The following is a 19,560-nucleotide window of genomic DNA, read 5'->3' on the forward strand; positions in this document are numbered from 1 at the left end:
ACAAGTTCAAGGTCAGCCTTAGCAATTTAGCAAGGTCCTGAGCAACTTAGTGAGAACTTGTCTCAAAATAGAAATTAAAAGGGCTGAGAATATAGCTCATCAGTAAGACACAACTAAGTCCAATTCCCAGAACAACAACAACAAAAAAATCATTGTCAGAAATTTTGTTGATTGCAGTCTGTACTGTAATTCACTCTTTAAGAAACATTCTAAACAAGCATACTTACTTTCAGACCCAGTAATGCACCTGATTCTTTGGGCATGGTTGTTCTTTTGTTAAGAATAACACGTCCAATTAATCGGTCCCCCTCTTTAGATGGTTGCCACGTTACAGGATGCTGTTAAAATGTAAAGTTTAAAAAGTAAACAACTTGTTTTCTACAGACATATTATTCTAAGTTGTACTAGGATGTGATATCCTCAGTTAAGAGATACCCTAGGGGGAATTCTTTATTCTTGTGGACTTCATTCTTGGCCTATAAAAATTTTCATTTAGAGGTATATTGTATTTATAAAAGACACTTATGCCAAAAGATTCTAAAACTACTTAGTAACTAAGTATATCTCTTAATTGAAATTTAAAAACAATTTAAGTTTTAAAATATGTCTACTTAAATGAAGAAAACACACTGTTTTCATTATTAATGCTGATAGTATCCTTAACCAAATACAGTGTCCATTTTTGAATCATTACACTGGTTCATCTTACAAACTTCACAATGATGCAAAAGTGATACCCACTTGGTAGAAACTGTGCTTTGAGTTTTGATTTTTTTCTAGAACTAGTGATATAATATTGTTCTCTGTTGAGATGATGGGTAGGAGCAGTGAGCTGTAGCTTTCAGACAGCCACAGGATCACAAGGTAAACAACTGATACTCTACAGTGTACTGTGTTGCTAACAAAGATGTATGGTAGGTCAGATATATTAACTGCATTTTCAATCTACAATATTTTCGATCTACAATGAGTTCACCAGGAAGTAACCCCAATGTAAGCCAAGAAAAATCTCTAATATCTCAAACTCATTTACATATATAGTAGTCATGAGTTAATAAATGTTTTTGACTTAATTTACAATTTGCTATAATTATTCAGTGACAACTGATTTTTTCTTCAAAACTGTGATGTCAAATCAAATTAACATTTGCTCTCATAAAACATATAATGGTGCAGAATTCATTTCCACCCGTACATATGAGACCATGGACAATATATAGATAGCACATGTAATCCCTGAATTGCAAACACTCAATTCCCAGAAAGCTTACCGAACTAATGGGTGATGTTTCCCGGCTGTGCCACGTGGCAGGATCCAACCAGTAATAATCCAAGTCACCTACACAGTAGGAAAACAACAAAAGTGTGATAGTTTTAAAGTGGAGAATACATCACTCTAAACACTACCTCTTCAATCTATAAAGTAAAGGGTTAAGAATATTGTAATTTGACTGTATACATCCCAGAAAGATACCTGTGTTGTGAAAGTTGGGACTTGAATTACTGGAATAAACATGTGCTACAAGTGTACTTCATGCAAAAGAAGGGCTACCCACCTCCCTCGAAAATAAGCCTAATAACACTGATAAGTAAACATACAGGGAAGAACAAGGTTAATCTACTTTTCAATCCTCAAAAACTTTCCATTCCAGCCACAGCCTGCCATCTAGTGGTAATTTCTAAAATTACATTTATTGAACGGATATCTATTAAAATTTGTCTCCCTTTCTACTCTACATATTTTTCAAAATTATTCTCTTATCTCTATCTTTCCTCATCAACTAAAAATATGACACATATTTAGTACATGGTGCTTATTAAATATCAATAAAGATGATAAAATAGTGCAAATGACACAGTATTCACCAATTTTAATAAAATTAGAAAATCTTTAAAAGTCCTAACTTTGTACACCTGAATTTGTGAATCTATATTTTCAGTTTTTGACTTAAAATACAATTCCAAAGAAAGCATTTGAGAAAAAAATTAATGGAAAGAGACAATGCTTTCAGTATTTGAATAGGATTAAAAGGCCAGAAAAAAAGTGGGTCATTTATAAAAGCACAGTGTATTAAGTACATCATGCACAGCCATAGAATCAAAAAGATGTACCCCATTTGTGTACAATGAATCAAAATTCAGTCTATAAAAATAAAAAACAATTAAAAAAAGAAAGCGGGGAATAAATGAACTTTTATATTTTAAGGATCAGAATAATTCAATGAAAATTTTCTTTCCATGTATCTCCAATGAGAAAAAATAAGTCAGTTAACATTGAGATACACAGCTAGCTAACTCAGGAAAATATGATTGTCCAATACTGTATAGGCCATAAGTAAATAATTTTTTTATACATGATAGGGATGGCAGGTAAAGGATACAATAGGAAATAATTTTTTTAAATGTATAAAAACTACAGGCATAAAAATCCACACCCTTTGAATTATTAGTAGTTGCTTTTCTTTTCCTCTCACAAATCTTAGAAAGGCTGAAGGCAAATGTTATATATATATACTAAATACTGAAATGTTCCTCAAATATTCATGTGAATAATAGTAGTATACTCTCCGCAGGGATTAACATTTGAAATTGCACTATAAAAATTATTTTGTTAATTCTTCTGTTACTTCACATGGAATCTCTATCTTTCTCAAATCCATATCCTTAACATGTATACATGGCTTAATAGCAGAGATTACTTCTACTGGACCACTTCAGTTAATGGAATGTAAGGAAGATGCAAAATGATTTTTCTCCTTGGTATTTATTTGTTGTTTGTAAAACTTTATACAATTATTCTTAAAGTATTTTTTCTTTAGTTTTTCTCAAAAAAAAACTACAGAGTAAAAATTGAAATACTATTAATATAAATGTTATTGTTCAAAGGTAATGACTGCAATTTGTAAAAGTTTCTCCCTAAAATTTCACATACTTAGTAAAAACGTCTGATGATATACTAAATGCTGATTCATTTTGAAACAGTGATAAATTAATAGAACCACTGAGATATTGGTGAGAAATGTGACTATATTTCCCTGAAGAAAAAAAAAATTACAACTTAAATTGAAAGGTGCTTTAAGAAGTCTTCGAAGCTAAAATAATAACAAAAAAACCATCCTATTTTATTCAAGAAAACAACAGTTCATCATATCCCTCAATAATTTGTCTTGGGTTTTAAAAACTGCATTTCTTGGGATCTTTCTCTGGCTCAATGCACCCCTTCCTCATATGGTGGTTCAGCTCTGTTTTATTCATATTGTTCTAAATAGATCTAGACGAATATTGGTGATGCAAAAGTGTTCCTCATAGGCAAAGATCCTAAAGCTGAAGTTTCTGTTAAAATTCAGCAATGCTATTCTGCACACCTTATTATGAAAAGACAGGTATTATATCACCTATAAACTTTTCAGGGGAATCACCTAGAATGGAGAGTGTCATTAAATTGGTTTGATGGAAGGAAGGAAGGAAGGAAGGAAGGAAGGAAGGAAGGAAGGAAGGAAGGAAGGGAGGGAGGGAGGGAGGGAGGGAGGGAGGGAGGGAGGGAGTATATATAGAGAGATGTATCTATACAGAGTTTGCCAGGTGAATCCAATGTGTATCCAGCACTAGCACTTACACTACCCTGCAACATGCATGCTACGGATTTTGCAGCTAATTTTTCTTTGCCAATTTTGGTCATGCATAATAATGGAGACATCCACTAAATATTGCTAACGAATGTATAAAGTTCAATTTTTAGTATACAGTTATACCTCTTACATTCCAGTTTCTCAGTCTTTATCACTAATTTTGTGATATTTTTATTTACTTTATCACCCATTAAAATATAACATTGTTGCTTAAAGTCTTACAAAAATTACATATTAAAATCTATATATGTTGTTTTAAATTGTTTCTTGTAACCATGTAGTTTGAAAGACACTGAATTTTTAATTACTCTAATTTGTCTTCACAATTTACATTTTTCTATTATTAATGGGATAAGCAACACCTAACAAAACCTTCTCCTAAAATATTCATAATCAAATACTTCATTAATACAAAACATTTTCCATGATTATTTTTTTAATAGATGATTAAAGATATTGACTTCCAGTAGGCATAGCTGCAAAATGGTAAATTCATGGTATTTGCTTGTGGAATCAATACAAAAGCATCTTGGCTCTAATATTCAGTATTATTTGAAAGGAAGTAATTTACTATTATCATTAATTCAGAATCAGGAAGCATATCAGCAGTTGTGTCTACTGAAATGGTTCAACTTCATAATTAACCATGTTCCAAGAAGCATTACAAGTTTGAGCTTATTTTTTGTGAAGAATTTTAAAACAGTTTTATTCCCTGCCCCTGTGAAAAAAATCAGGCTAATAAAACCTGGTTAGCATAGATCTTTCATTCCACAAATTTCTATGCACCATGCATTTTCAATGCACAAATTTATTTTCAATACAAAAGTAAAAAAACAAAAAATTCATATATTAAATACTTAAAAATTTACCTGACAGCTATACTTTCCTAAATGGAGCATATACTTAATGTGCATATAGTAAAGGAAAAGTCACTACACCAAATTAGGGCACTGCTTAAAGTATTAGGAAAGTCAATCTTGTGGTCCATCTCCAGAATTATACAGCATATTTTCAACATCATTATAATGAAATGATAATAAAAACAGAATTCATATCAATTCTGATATTCACTCAGTAACCTGTGCAATTACTAATACATAACCATAAGTGAGTTCCTGGTCATCTAAAAATAAGTTGTTCTTCCTACATAAAACACGTTGTTGTCATTAAAAATAAAAAGTAAATTTTACAGACCAAAAATCAGAACAACCCTTATCATATATTTTCCTAAACCTCTTAAAATTTTTTCCTCTTTTATTTATTTTTTAGTCCTCTATCACAGGATACATGCTGGGAGTAAGTGCAATTAGGTGAATACTACACTACTTTAATCAGCAAAGTACATATACACAAATGAAAATGTGGGACAAAAATAAGGTTATTGAATGTTTGCAACCAGTGCATACACAAACGTCAATTCAGTCCTAACAGGAGATTTTGAAGTTTGATCAAGTAGGGTATTTTCAACACCAAGTCCCATGGTCAGCATACATGAGTAAATAACATTTGTCTATATTGCATGAAGTATGTGTGTGTAAATTCATTTTAATAATTTACAAGGACATTTACTTCAGTAACAGTCATTTCACAGACATGAATTAAACTGAGAAATGAGTTAAAATCTTAACTCGGGATTAATATATGAAAATGTCACATGAAATGGTTTCCTCATTTCTTAAAAATCTAATTAAAATACTTCTGTGACTACAAAAGGAAAGTGCCCTCCTGCATAATCTATAACAGTAGAGCTAACTTTGGAAAAAATCACCAATAATTTACTCATAGCAAAGTTCTAAAAAGCCTAATTTTTGCTTGAGTTAATAGGGAAAAGAAACATTATCTTATGGTATTTGGTTTCTAAGCATTCAAATAAAATGGGAGACATAAGGTTAAATTTAAGCATTAGTCAATCTGTGAAATATTAAAAGCATGTTTCACAAGTAAACGGTATGAATATCACTGCAAAATCAGCACACTTTCATTATTAAATTATTATTTCTCATGATCAACTATCATTTCTAAGTTCCTAGTATACTAAAAATATTAGTCTTTAAATACCTTTATGGTGATATCATTAAAATCCATGCCAACTTTCACTCCCTAAACATATTTGAGGGTAAAACACTATAAAATTAGGTAACAGAGATTTGCCTGACATGGGCTCAACTTGTTTAATGATTTAAAATCCAATTTCTGGTTTTGGCCCAACTTATAAAAAACAAAAACAAAACAAAAGTCCTTTAGGGATTCATTAGACCATTTGTTCTCTAAATGCAAGTTAGAAATTTCACTTTACATGTTCAATACTAAAGGTTGCATCACTAATCATCAGGGAAACACAAATCAAAATCTCTCTCACCTGTTAGAATAACTACAGTAAGAAAAAGGAGGTAAATATTGGTGAAGATGTGGAAAACTTGAAACTTTGAATGCTGTTGATGGGAACATCTATTAATAATGCCCCTACAGAAAATACTATGGAGGTCTGAAAAAAATTAAAAATAGAACTACTGATGATCGATCAACACCATTCTTTAGGAGAAATTGAAATCACTATCTGAAAGAAATATCTGCACTCCCATGTTCACTGTAGCACTGGTCACTATAACCAAGATGTGGAAACATCCTAAATGCCCTCTGACAGGTGAATGAATAAAGAAAAGGTAGTGCACATACACATGGGAATAGTACCCTTTAAAAAGAAGAAAATCCTGTCATTTAAAACAAAATGTAGAATCCAGAAGACAAGCCAGACATAGAAGGGCAGATATTGCATTATGACACCTATAGGGGGAATCTAACAGTCAGACTTACAGAAGCAGAGAGTAGAAGGATGATTTCCAAGGCTTGGAGGAGAGGGAAATGGGGAGTATTAGTCAAAGGGTACAAGTTTTCAGTTATATAAGAAAAATAACTCCTGGAGATCTGTAGGAGCATAGTGTTACAGCTAATGATACTGTACTGCATACTTAAAATTTTGCTCAAATGGTAGATATTAAGTGTCCTTATGACAAAAATAAAATATTGATAATAAGTAAAGACTACTTTGGACATGTCTATGAAATACACTGTAGTGATGATTTCATGGGTGTATATCCAAACTCCTTAAGTTGCATATAATACATATGTATAGATGTTTTTGAATGCCAATTATATGTAAATAAAGTGATTTTTTTTCAAAATAGAAATTTCACTTTTAAAAATGCTTGCTTAATAATGCTCTATTTTTATCAACAAAACCAAAAACATCATTATTTCTGTTTGGTATATGAATTGTGAAAATTTGATAATTCCATTAAATCATATCATTTATTAAATTGATTCAAATAAATACATCATGTACTATTTATTACATTAATAAAATGACAACATGTTTGTATTCAGAAATTATTCATACTCAAAAGAACCTCCAGAGCTGAATGACCTCTAGAGAATGATTATTTACTTGAAGGCCTGTGGTGCCATCTCTGTTTTATAATTTTAGAGCACAGGAAAGGAGGCACAGTTTCTGGTCCAGGAAACGAGAATTTAATTAACATCTTTGGCAGATGTGGCACTTTCCTGATTATATGTATTTGGTGAATTTGAGAGCTAATTTTACGGATGCCAACACTACCACCATACCATTCTACAAAGCAGTTATATGGAATTATGAATCAAAACTGACTGAACTCTGCCATTCAGATAATCCCTCAACTCTGAGGATACCTACAGTAGTATCCTATTGCTCTTTTCAAGGGTAGAATGAGATCATGAATGTGAAAATGCTTTGTAAACTGTAAAGAACCACACAAATGCAAACTTCCATTAAAGTATAAAAATATGTATCAAATATTATTTCCAATTATTATGCCAAGAAGCACTTCTTTCAATTTTATTAGCATGCAAACATAATGATTTTTTTCTGCTCCACAATTATAAACTTTGAATCACCACAGAATCTTAGTTTCTCTATTAACACTATATATCTTATGTTTATAACTGCTATTTCTTATAAAACTTATAAAATGACACTATTATGTATTAAAGAACATTGCATTTGAAATTGGAGACTTGTGACTCTAAAAACTAAGTCTACATATTAGGTACACTGTCTCATGATCTCTCTACATCTCTATAAACACTGTTCTCTTCTACAAAAGGAAAATAGGTGTGTTGTCACACGTCTGCAATCCCAGTTACTTGGGAGGCTGAGGCAGAAGCATCACAAGTTTGAGACCCGTCTCAGAAATTTAGCAAGACCCTGTCTCAAAATAAAAAAGTAAAAATGTCTGGGATTGTAACTCACTGTAGAGCACGCCTGGATTCAATTCCCAGTAAGGTTAAACAAACGAACAAATAAAAGGGGAATAATGCTACTTTCCTCACTGAAGTTTCATGGAGATTAAATGAGCTATGTCATTTTGTGAACTTAAAGAAACTTAAAAAATAAAGTTTAATACACAATGAATTATACAACATAGATAAAAATAAAATCAAGTGCTAGAGACCAGATTTACAGTTAAATAGCTATAATAAGTAAATTTTGCATAAAATCAGTACTCCTTACAAAATATGATCTTAAATATCTTATAAAAATGTCAAAGTCTATGAAAAAATTATATCTGGGTGGGATTAATCAAAATATCCCTAACAATATTTCACTAGCTTGCATTATATCTTCAAAAATTGCCAAATACATTTTTAATATTTATATTCTAATAGGTTATAAGCTTACTATCTTCCTGACATTTCTTTTTTTCAGTCTGTATTCATAACAATATTACCTAAGCAATAACAGAATTGTTAAGAAAACAACCACTGTAAATTTAAATATGTAACAGGCTCACTCTTGATGGGTCTTTGAAAAAGCATAGGGAACTGTAGATTTATGTCAGAAATAAATAGATATTGTAAAACTAAAATGTATTTGAGCTAATGAATATTATGCATCAATTTATTTTTCCTAATTTTGAAAGTAATATAAATTTACATGAATTTAGATCTTTGAGATTTCAGGAAGCTTCATGGTCCAGAAACACTCCCCAAAACACCGTGAGGAGCAAAGATACCCTTATCTTTTACCTCTGCACTGCCCTGATGATATGGATCCCAGAGAAAGCAAATAAATTAAAATTCCCTAGAGCTTTGAACAACAAAGTACATGCACGTGCATGTGCTGGCACACGTGCATTTACACACACAACTCTGTGCTTTAGAATTATAAAGGAATTGTATTCATAGTCTTCAGGAATTCTAGAACACACACTACATTGCATCAATTAAATGGTGATAAAAGTTTATCTGATTAAGTCTCCAAGGTCATTGATTATAGGAGAAGAACTTTTCTACACATAATAGTTTAGACAGGAATAAATTTCATGTGTGGTTATGTCCTGAGGTTCAATGACTAAGAAATTTCTTCCCCAAAATTTAAATACAAAATAGTAAGGTGCCTTGGATTACAAATCAAAGAACTGACAATCTTAGGGACACTTTTTCCCCAACACAATGACTCTTCATAAATAAGAATTTGGAAGTGCTGTACACAGGAGGAAATATTTTACTGCAACTTTCCAACTGACCAGGCTTCCACATTGACACTGAGTATTCCATTCACGTGGGAGAACAGGTTGTCACGTGCAAAGCCTCGGAATAACCAGCCAGGAAACCCTGTGGAAAAAATTGGGGTTTATTTGTTTTCATTGTTTGGGGACTGGATGTTAACCACAGGTTTAAGAAATTGTAGTGCTGGGCATATTTGCCTCAGAGACATTATAAGAACCCATTCTAGATGCAGTATCCTTTATAAAGGAAAATGCTAGTTTTTATCCAGATCCAGGCAACTTTAGCAAAACAGCATTAATTTGCAATAATATCCTGAATGCCATATCAATTTGTACCTGCCTCTGCATCCCAAAGACATGGAAATGAAATATATGGAGATTGAACATTATCAATGGTTTGTGATATAATAATAGTGAAATGATAATAAAGATGAATTGTAAGGTTATACAGGACAAAATATAAGTACTTTTGAGGTATTGCTACTGCTTATTTTAAACATATTATTAATCCATAAAAAGTATAAAATTAGTTTACACTACAGCAAACATGTTTAGTACTATGAACAGATGTCTTAAAACCAGAGCTTCCTTGAAGCAAGTTATTGTAAATATTTTTTTTGCCTTTTTATTTTGTTGTTTTCTCTTATTTTTTGTTTGCTTTTGGTTTGTTTTTCTTCACTTTTACTTGACCTATGTGAACACATAATTTATAGGTATATAAAAGAACTTTCTTTTTAAGTTGGAAATTCCTTAACTGGTAGTGGGAAATCACTAGGCATAAAAATCTGGAGAATATTTTATTTTATGCTTCATCATTGTTCTTGAGAAAACTGCCTAAGTGTTCATATTCATAAAACTTCAGAATTATTGCCATAGGAAACTAGGTTGCAAAACACTGCAAGGTCACTGGTCTAAACCTTTGCTGCAGTGCAAAGGCAGTCAAGCCTGATGAAGGCATGTCCTTCCAACTGTACTCTGATCTGCATGACAGAAGTAAATAATTTAAGTCAAAGCAAAAAATCAATGTTAGTAAAGAGCAATATTCACAAATGCATATGGATAGCATGTACATTTTATATTACAAAACTATCTAAGTTGAGGTTGGTCCTTGAGGCCTCTCCCCTTGAGGCCTCCACTCACTTCTTTCCACTGCATCGCCCTTCACCATTACATCAAGGCATTTCCCTACATGGACCATGTTGATGATGTTGCTCAAATTATGTGGATCATGCTGCAGCTGCTGATGATCTTATTTATGAAAAGACAGAAGAGAACTATGTTCTGGTGTCAGTGTCAGAAAGATCCAGTATGCACTCAAACAACTGGTTTATTTTTATAATGGATGCTGTACATTTTGTTATCAATGGCACTTTTCTCAAAGCAAACACATGTATTAGAAATTGTATGATTAAATCTGCAGCCTGACCTTCTACTTCTGTTTTTCCTTACTACTCTTCTTTACTATGCATGTTAAATTTATTTCATAAGACTAAATTTGTATATTGTGGTAGCTACCTTAAATCATTTTCAGTATTGATAAAGGTTTTTAATTCATATTAAGTGAATATATATGTACATAATGCAAATATATGCAAACATATACAAACTATCCTAACTCCCTTTTAATTAAAACAGATTTTTTTATTCATCACTCTCAAAATATCTTTGATACAATGGGAAATATCTAAAATGGAATTGATGTACAGGTATTCACTTAATCACAGCTTAAACAGCAGAATTCAGTAAATAGCAAGTTAACTTAATTTGCCAAAGAATGAGAAACAAGTAAAAAACGGCTTCTTACTCATCTGGCAAAAGTTCACAAACAAAATATAAACTCCTAGACTTGATTCCTTGAAAAAGCCCACTAGGCTCTCACTCATAATTTTACAATCAAAATTATAAATAAGTTTCTCTGGTATTCAACCCAATGTTAAAGATGCATACTGTAAAAGAGCAAAAGAAGTTGGTACAGCCAAGCACACTGACAACAGTAAGAATTCACAACAAAGAGAAAGGGAACTTAAGGAAAAAAAAATACACACAAACAAATAAAACAAACTGGTAAGGGTCTACCTGCCTTTGGCACCATGATACTGTGAGTAGCTCTATGGACACAAATGTATGAACATAACTATCTGAACAATTATGTAGGAACACAACTGGATGACAGGGCAACATTTTGATGTTAGAACAATATCCATTAGACAACAACTAAAAGAACTAATAGCATATAAGCTTTTATGAAAACAGTGATAAAATCCTCTTTGTAGCCTTTCAGATTTCAAAGAAAAAGTTAGATAAGTGCAAAATTTTCCTAAGAAAATTTTTAATTTAAAAAATGTAAACAATCAACAACTATAATCACAATCTAATTGGCAAAATTAGTACATCAGAAAGCTCAGCTATGCAGAATGAGGGGCTCTGGAGCTAAGCTTTTTATAAAATGTTCTCCTCTTACATGTTCTATTTCCTGACATTTTGTGAATGCAGTACAAAAAGGGGGAAACAGGTTAAGTGCTCTTTGCATACTTCCCTAGACACATAGTAGCCAGGTTGTCTTCTAAAGATTCTTAACCAAATTTAATATCTCTTATGTAAGAACAAAGCAAGTGAACAAGTAAGAGAATGGTGTAACTGAATTAAGATGTGAAATGAAGAGATATTTAGTGAAAGAATTGGCACTGATATCCTATATATTCAGGAACATTAAATCTGAAAAAAATTACTCTTTGAAAGATTTTATTTAAAATATTTAATGTACTATTATTTCAGTGATATTAAAATTAATAATTTTTCATATACTTTTCCTAATATGACTTTTAGAAATTCATAATAAACCTTTTCCTATTGACACACAGAGTGTCACTGACACAAAGACATAAGTCTTTCATTAATTTTTCCCAATAAAAATGTACATATTTAAGTTCAAATCAATAATTTCATCATTCTTAACAACATAAGATCATTATACTGCAACTAATTTCCACATTGACTGATCTAAACTTTAGTGAAAATACCTAACTCATCACAAGCTAGACTGAGTTTGAGAAATATGGAACTAAAAAAAATAGCAAATTATTATAGTGTTTATAACAGTTTCAATATTAAGAAAAAATTATAGTCCAGCTTCTAGTTTCACAACATACACAGACATTTATTTTATGTACATATAAATCAAATTAAAGGCTGACCTTCATTTTAAAAATAAAGGAGTCAGTCAACAGCAAGCACCTTCTAAACTAATATCATTTTTATTTTAACTGGCAAGAATGTAAGTAGCATTTACTTTTTGATATAAAATATCGGTTGTTCATGTTTGAAATATATTTGTAAAGGATTTGACTTCGGGTTATTGTTTAAACTGCATTCTAATGACTAAGTACTCAACTTTAAAGTAAGAAACTCAGTATTATGCAACCCTGGTCATTTTTCATTATTTATTGTTGACAGGGATAAAATCATATCTTTCTATCCTTTATAAATTTAAATAATTATCAAGAAGAAACAGTTCCATTTGTTTTTCAAAGTTATGTACTAACAGTTTTGATGACAAAAATAATCATATACACATACACATCCCAGATCTTTGGGCCTGTGGTGATCTTTGATGTAATTATCATTGCATCACATTTTAATCAAACAATCAGATGTGTACGTAGTTCACAAGCATGAAGACTGTGTCCAATGCAATATTTAGCTTTCTTAAGCCAACCAGGACAAACGTGGAGAATAAAGACAGTATGTTCAAAGACTGGCAAACTCAAAGGAGACAACTTCAAGTAAAAATTCCAAAGATGTATTCTCCTCATTAGAGTTTCTTACCAATATTCTACAGGATATTTCAAATTAAATAGATATGGGGGAGGGTTCTTATTCTATGCTCAATTTTCCCATCATGTTTATGTCCTCAATGAATTGCTCATTATAGTAAAAGCCCACTGACTACATCAAACCTTTCAGAAAGATCTCTGTAACTAAATGTCTGCTCTAAACAAGCCTATCCTAGGGAATTACAATAAATTGTTAAAGAAGCCCACTGTCAAAAAGAACTAATCTCTGCTAAGCTATTCTGAACAGAAATAAGTCCTGGCTAGTTCTTCAGCTACAGAAGAAATAATGTTTGTCCATGTAAAGTTCAGTGCCCTCTTTGTTCAGAAAGCACTCAATGCTATTTTTGAATTTTCAGTCATTCCTGATCCCTTTTTTAATAACAATGTAACTGTCATTTACTTACATCTTGGAATTTTAATCTTTAGGTAGATTTTTTGACTACGTTGTAAAATGGCATAGCCCATGAAAGTATTAAGTGTTCACAGTGTTGTTAAAGCAAAGGAAAACTGAAGATGTTTTTGGGTTTATTCACAAACCATATATAAGAAATGGCTTACCTTAATGCAGGCAGAACTTTTTCCACCACTGAGTATCAAGCACTTTGTTGTTATAATTAAATTTAGGGAATCCAAGCATTTTTTAAAATTGTAGGTAAAATTGTGTGTGCATAAGTGTTTTTCTGTTAAGAGTCCATTGCTTCCTTTATTTCTCTGAAGGACCCATGATCTCTCCAAATTAAACACAAATGGTTAAAGGATCTGCAAGAATGAGTGGCTTAGACTGAGACATTCCAATACAGGCTTGGTGCTCTCCCCTTAGCTCCCAGAATCATCCTCACTTGCAGGTCCTCAACCTCAGCATATACTTTCATTAAGATCCCTACTTAAGACAGGCTCTTAGGAAATCAAGAAACCATACTCTGAGGAAAATTAGCTTTATGACTACATATGGAGAACAAGGGAATTTATCTCAGAAAGCACATTTGTTAGCTATCAAGACTTTAATAAATTATATTTTTAAAAGCCTTTAATATAGAATTCAAGCATAAGCAATACTATATGAAGATGTGCTAATATCTCTTCTCTGATGAGTGCCTTCAATAATTTCAAAAATGTACTCTAAAAAGGAAAATACAGAAAAATAAGTTTAAAACTTTATATAATCTAAATAAGTTACTGGAAATCATTATTCTGAAAAAAGTAAAAATTTGAAGTTGATAAAAAAAATTGGTCTAATTTGACCTACTTAAAAGCAAAGAACAAACTTCAAGGGCTAAGCATTCCATACAGGAAAGCATTACAAAGCTAATAGCTTCTTGTTTCAAAAAGAAAAAAAAAGAAAAAGAAGAAAAGAAAAAAGAAATAACACCTTAAAACTATTAATAAGTTTAAAATATGTGTCCTTATATGACATATTATGCCACTGAAAACATGCTTGTTAGAACCCACCAGCTACTGAAATCAGCTCCCTTTTCCAAATTAAGCTTTGAAATATGTTTACAGTTCATCACAATAAGATTTTATCTCCCAGGTCTTTACAACTCATGTAAAGTCTTGTCTGAACCAAAAAAATTAAATTAACTGGGCATTCAAAAATTTGGGGTACATTTCTACCAATAATTGACTAACTCATTATGTGATTATGAGAATTCCCTTCTTGAACACAAAAGATGGTCTGTAAAGCAGGTTATACTTAAAATCTAGACACATTTACTAGCCTACAACTTACAGGCATGATCGTCAGTGTTTAAAAGTTATCTCAACTATTAATTTTGTCATTATAAAATAATTACTAATTTTTCATTGAATTCTTTACTTTTATAAACAGACATGTTTTCCCCCAATCTCCCTTGCCTTAAAAAGGTGAGACGAGTTTATATTTAATTTATTTACCAAAAGTATCTGTGGATTATCTGGGGAAGTAAAGGGGGAATATATACTTCTTGTTTACTGATATTTTGTCTTTATTTTTTAAGAGTTCCATCATTTGGAACTCTTCCCAGGAACACCCACAAGTAATACTTCAAAATGAAAACATCTTATTCTCCTTGAAGATCTTTCTAACCATACACTAAGAGTTCCACAAAAAATTAAGAAGTTGGAAGATACTTGAGTAGATAATCTGATGATGGAGAATCATTTTACTAACAAAGTTACTGCCTTCATGAATTTATCTAAAGGGACTATCAATCAGAGTGGTTCCTCACAGCTCCACAGAGAAATCAGTCACATTGTTTTACTTTCATCCCTCTGTGCCTATGTGGGAGTCTTAGCCATCACTGCCTTGACTTTCTCTTATGATGGTGGCTGTCTATCATTAAGAAGACCCATGACCATGAACACAAGATTTGTGATCTTGATCAACTATCAATAATTAGCCATTCTGTAAGACCATGGTTCAATTTACAATAAAATCCTTCTGTTATCACTCAAAAGCATATGCATTCTATACTCGTAAACATTAACTAGCATTAGACAGGCAGCAATCCAATTCATACTTTCGACAGTGGCAGGTGACTGCTTCTTTTCCAGTCGCCTTTGATCCTTTGGATTTTGAGCTTGCCCTTAGCAGAAAGTGGACCTCTTGAAAGTCATTTGCTGAGATGGGAAGGCAGGAGCTTTCTTCAGTTGCCCTCAGCAGTACTGGCTGAACCTGAGAGGGAGCAAGTGAGCAGCAAGGAGCTCCTGTCCCTGGCAGGCACTCAGAGGGCCCTGGTGCCTCTCTGCACCCAGGTCCTTATGGGGCTGCAGCATAGCATGTGATGCCTCCTTCCCCTCCCAAGGAGTGCAGTCTAACGGCAGATGCCCTCGGGACACTGCAAATGTTCTATGCTTATTGGCAAAATAGTTACAGTGAAGCCAAGGGATTTAGCAGTTTAAATTTTTAAAAAGTCAAAATCTCCCTTCCAAAAACCTCAGCTGTTAAACCACTACAAGTAAAAGTTCAGGAAACTCCATCCTCTCCTGTATTAAGAAAACTGGATCCTGTAAACATTTAGTTTAAGTGTCTTTTTCTACACAGAAATCATCAACGACAACCTTAAACAACTTAAAAATACTATGCCATTCCCACTGAGAAGAGCAGGACAGTCTTTTTCCAAATAGGCAGAATGGAAACAAGGTCCAGAAAAGGTTAGTTCCTCTTTTTGCCCAAGGTCACACACCCAAATCTGACCCCAAAGGCTACATTTCCCTTTGACTCTTGCGTCTGGGCTCCCTGATCCCCCTACCTGATCAGTTTTTCCCTTAAACCCACAGCTTAACATCACATGAACACACAAGTATTTCCAGAGACGTGTCTATAATCAGGTGGGTCTATAGGAAAAATCAAGCCTGGAACACCAAAGTCTACACGTTGGAAAAGAACAATCTATATAAATTATATCTTGCTATTTTTAAGAAGATTAAAGGCTATGAAGCCTTCTAATTTTACTGAAATTCAGTAAAGAGGGAAAAAACACTGATCAATCAAAAGAAAGAAAATATATACTTTCTGAATTAACTATTATATAGATGAAATTGAGAGTTAAAATATACTAAAATGTATATAACAACATACTGATATACACTTAAAGCATAAAAATAACTTCATAAAATGCAACTAGATAATCATCATTGCATTTTAAAATGTTTATGTAATTTCCATTTTAAAGCAAAATATTCATTATTCTCTTCTGATACTCTAAATGATAAATTATAATATCTTAGCCTTTTTGAAAATTAAACAATAAATTCCATTAGGTTTACATTTATTCAAAAAATTAATATTATAGTTTAGTTTACCTGTTCCTGAGTGCAATGTATGAAGTAGTAGAAACTGCAGAAAACCAGCAAACATAATAACAGCAGCATCGGAATGGTTAAACAAATGCTACTGGCATCAAATCACTAAATTCCAACTAGCAATGGCAGCAGATCCACAACACAGTAAAAAAAAAAAAAATCCACCAAAATACAAAATATTTTTTAAAAATTTCCTGTAGTCCTTGCATTCTAAATCAAATGCAAAAGAGTCTGCAGTGTCCAACATTATACAATGGTGACACTAAACAAGGCCATAAGTACTGCTGTCATCAAAACAGATCTCTGCAGTGTACAGATTCTCATTGATTACAGCATTAATCTATAGTGCTCTGTGCTATACTAAAGTGATGCTCAGTATAGCAAACACAAAGGTCCACTAGCCCCAAAGTTAACCATTTCCTAAAACAAGGCACAGACGCTGCTACCTTCCTGCAGCCAGAGAGACGAAATGCTCTGGTCCCTTAAAGCCAGCACAGGAGAAAAGACTCAGGCAGAAGCAGCTCAGGAGCTCCTCTGCTATTCCCCCGACCCATGGCAATTTACTGCAATATCCATGGGCTAAGATGAAAAAGTTGAGCAGACCCTTGTCCACTTGTGAACCCCAGAAAACTCACCTGAAGTGATTTGGTCCCATTATCAATCAGTGGCAGTGGTTCTGCCAAGCCCTGTGTAATAGATCGCTTCCTCTGCAGTTTGCCTAATTGAGGAATCTCTCTCAGTTCAATGGCATAACCGGCACTACGAAGCACAGACCAGAAGTACACCAGTGATTACTGGGGACTTGGGCTATTCCTATGGGCCAGCCTAGTGCTAAAGGTGGCTCATGCCCAGGGACAAAAGAACAGCCTCAAATAGGTTTTGCCGGGAAAGTGGGGGGAGGGTGCCTCATATTTCTGATACTTTTAAAGATATGTGTCTTTGATCATTATATGTGCATAATTCATAATGCAATATATTTTTCACCAAGAAGTAGGAAAAGCATCCTCTCTCTAGGTCACCTTTGTTTACTCTGTCCACCCCTCTTGTATACAAAACAGCAAGAGCTGTCCAATTGATCTGAAATTTTATTTTGCCAATTACATTTTGTTGTGGTAAATCATTCAGCTTCCAGAAACTGCAATGAACATGATATACTTCTCTTACTTACTATGGATTATTTACTGAGTAGAAGTAGACTGCTTTTAGTTTGTTTTGGAAAATGAATTAATCAAATGATAGCAAGTGAGAATTAGGAACATCTTTTATTAATTTAAAATAAATGCACTATGTTTAAATTATAAGTGCTTATCAAAAATAATTATCTGATAAGGAAAAAATTAATACAAAACCATGGATCATTGCATAATCACAAAAGCAAGTACTAATATCTCTCTCAAGCAAACAGACCCATTTAAACATTCTTCTCTTTATATTTTTAGTCTCTATTTAGAATCATTTTTTTCCTTTTCCCAAACTTCCAAGTATGCTTTAAACTAGCTTTATTCAAAAACTGACCAAACTATTGTTGGGAAAAGAGAAAAAGAACTATAAATCAAAGACATTATATAAATCAAAGACTTATGTGCCATATACTATTCTAAGTCTATTAATTTTATTTATCCATTTATTTCTCATAGGCATATGGTAAAATTGATATTACTCCATTTGACAGATGAGGCTTAGAAAAGCTAATTAAGCAGCAGAGTGTATATACTCACATGGTTTACAAGTAGCAGAGGTGGGATTTGAACTTGGCTTTATCTGATTTTAAAGTCCATTAATGAGTTTTTCACTGCACCATAGTAAATACAGTAATTATTTTTGTCATTAACCACAAAGTTGTGCCAGTTTTTGTTGACCATGATGGTGACCATGGTGGTGACCTGTTGGTGGGGAAAACTGGCGGTTCAGGAGGGGCCTACAACCATCTCCTTCTATCTTCCACATTTGGAGTTAATGAGTATTTTCCAGAGCAGATAATGGGGCTGAGATCTCATACCTGCCAAACTGAAATTTCTTCCATTATAGTACACTGTCATAGAAGACACACAAATGGCACAGTCCAGAAATAAGCCCCCTGATCCAGTATGTACAGAAGAGAATGAAAGGAAAGAGAGTCAAACTTTCTAAAACCTCCTTATTCTGCTCCCCTAGTTGAAACAGCTACCACATAATTTTCTTTGACTGTGATTTAAGAATCCATGGATCTTAAAAGCCTATGCAGACTGAAGACAACTGAATTAGAACATTTTAAACATTGTATATGGTTATTATGCCTGAGCTTTCAGAAACTTTCATATTTGTTTTCTCCTGTATTTTTTTTTCTTATTTATCATCTGGCATAGGCCAATTTTAAATTATAAAATTAGTTCGAGTGCTATTAATCTAATGTTTATTCCCCATTATGTCTCATAAGTTTACACTAATTTGTTATAATTACCTGTGTTCCCTAAAGTGTGTTGACATAAGGAAATGTATTAAATGATAACAAATTACCTTTCTAACAGAAAATTCCTAATAAACCAAGCAGGGTCTCTGAAATGGTATTCACAGTTTTCAAAATAACAAAAAGAATCAATATTAGAAGAAGCGATCGTTGGTCTTATCCTAAACCATTGTTTCAATCATTTCTAGATACCACATACTACGAGATCTCATGCAGAGGAACAAATGTCTTTCACTGAAGCCATCATCAACATAGGAGTAGGAGAAAATCCTTCTATTTCCATTTTATCAGTTCAGAAACTTTTGTTAACAAAATTTACTTAC

The 19,560-nt window shown here is 32.7% G+C and overlaps 1 protein-coding gene across 47 annotated transcripts in view; it reads right to left on the reverse strand.

Annotated features, from left to right (window-relative positions):
* The window catches only part of RIMS1 (regulating synaptic membrane exocytosis 1), a 469,154-nt gene that overhangs the window by 168,279 nt on the left and 281,315 nt on the right, over positions 1-19,560 (reverse strand). For 39 of the 47 annotated variants that reach the window (XM_079146461.1, XM_079146485.1, XM_079146449.1 and 36 more), the window contains 2 exons: positions 1,272-1,339; positions 228-338 (listed from right to left, as the gene is read on the reverse strand). In XM_079146461.1, the coding sequence (XP_079002587.1) occupies positions 228-338; positions 1,272-1,339 (179 nt within the window). Of the gene's footprint in view, positions 1-227; positions 339-1,271; positions 1,340-9,193; positions 9,282-17,426; positions 17,546-19,560 lie in introns of those variants that run through there. The other 8 variants (XM_079146475.1, XM_079146477.1, XM_079146453.1 and 5 more) reach the window with 2 other exon arrangements.

The sequence above is a fragment of the Sciurus vulgaris genome (assembly GCF_902686455.1).
Source record: "Sciurus vulgaris genome assembly, chromosome: 7".
In the NCBI taxonomy this organism is placed as follows: Eukaryota; Metazoa; Chordata; class Mammalia; order Rodentia; family Sciuridae; genus Sciurus; species Sciurus vulgaris.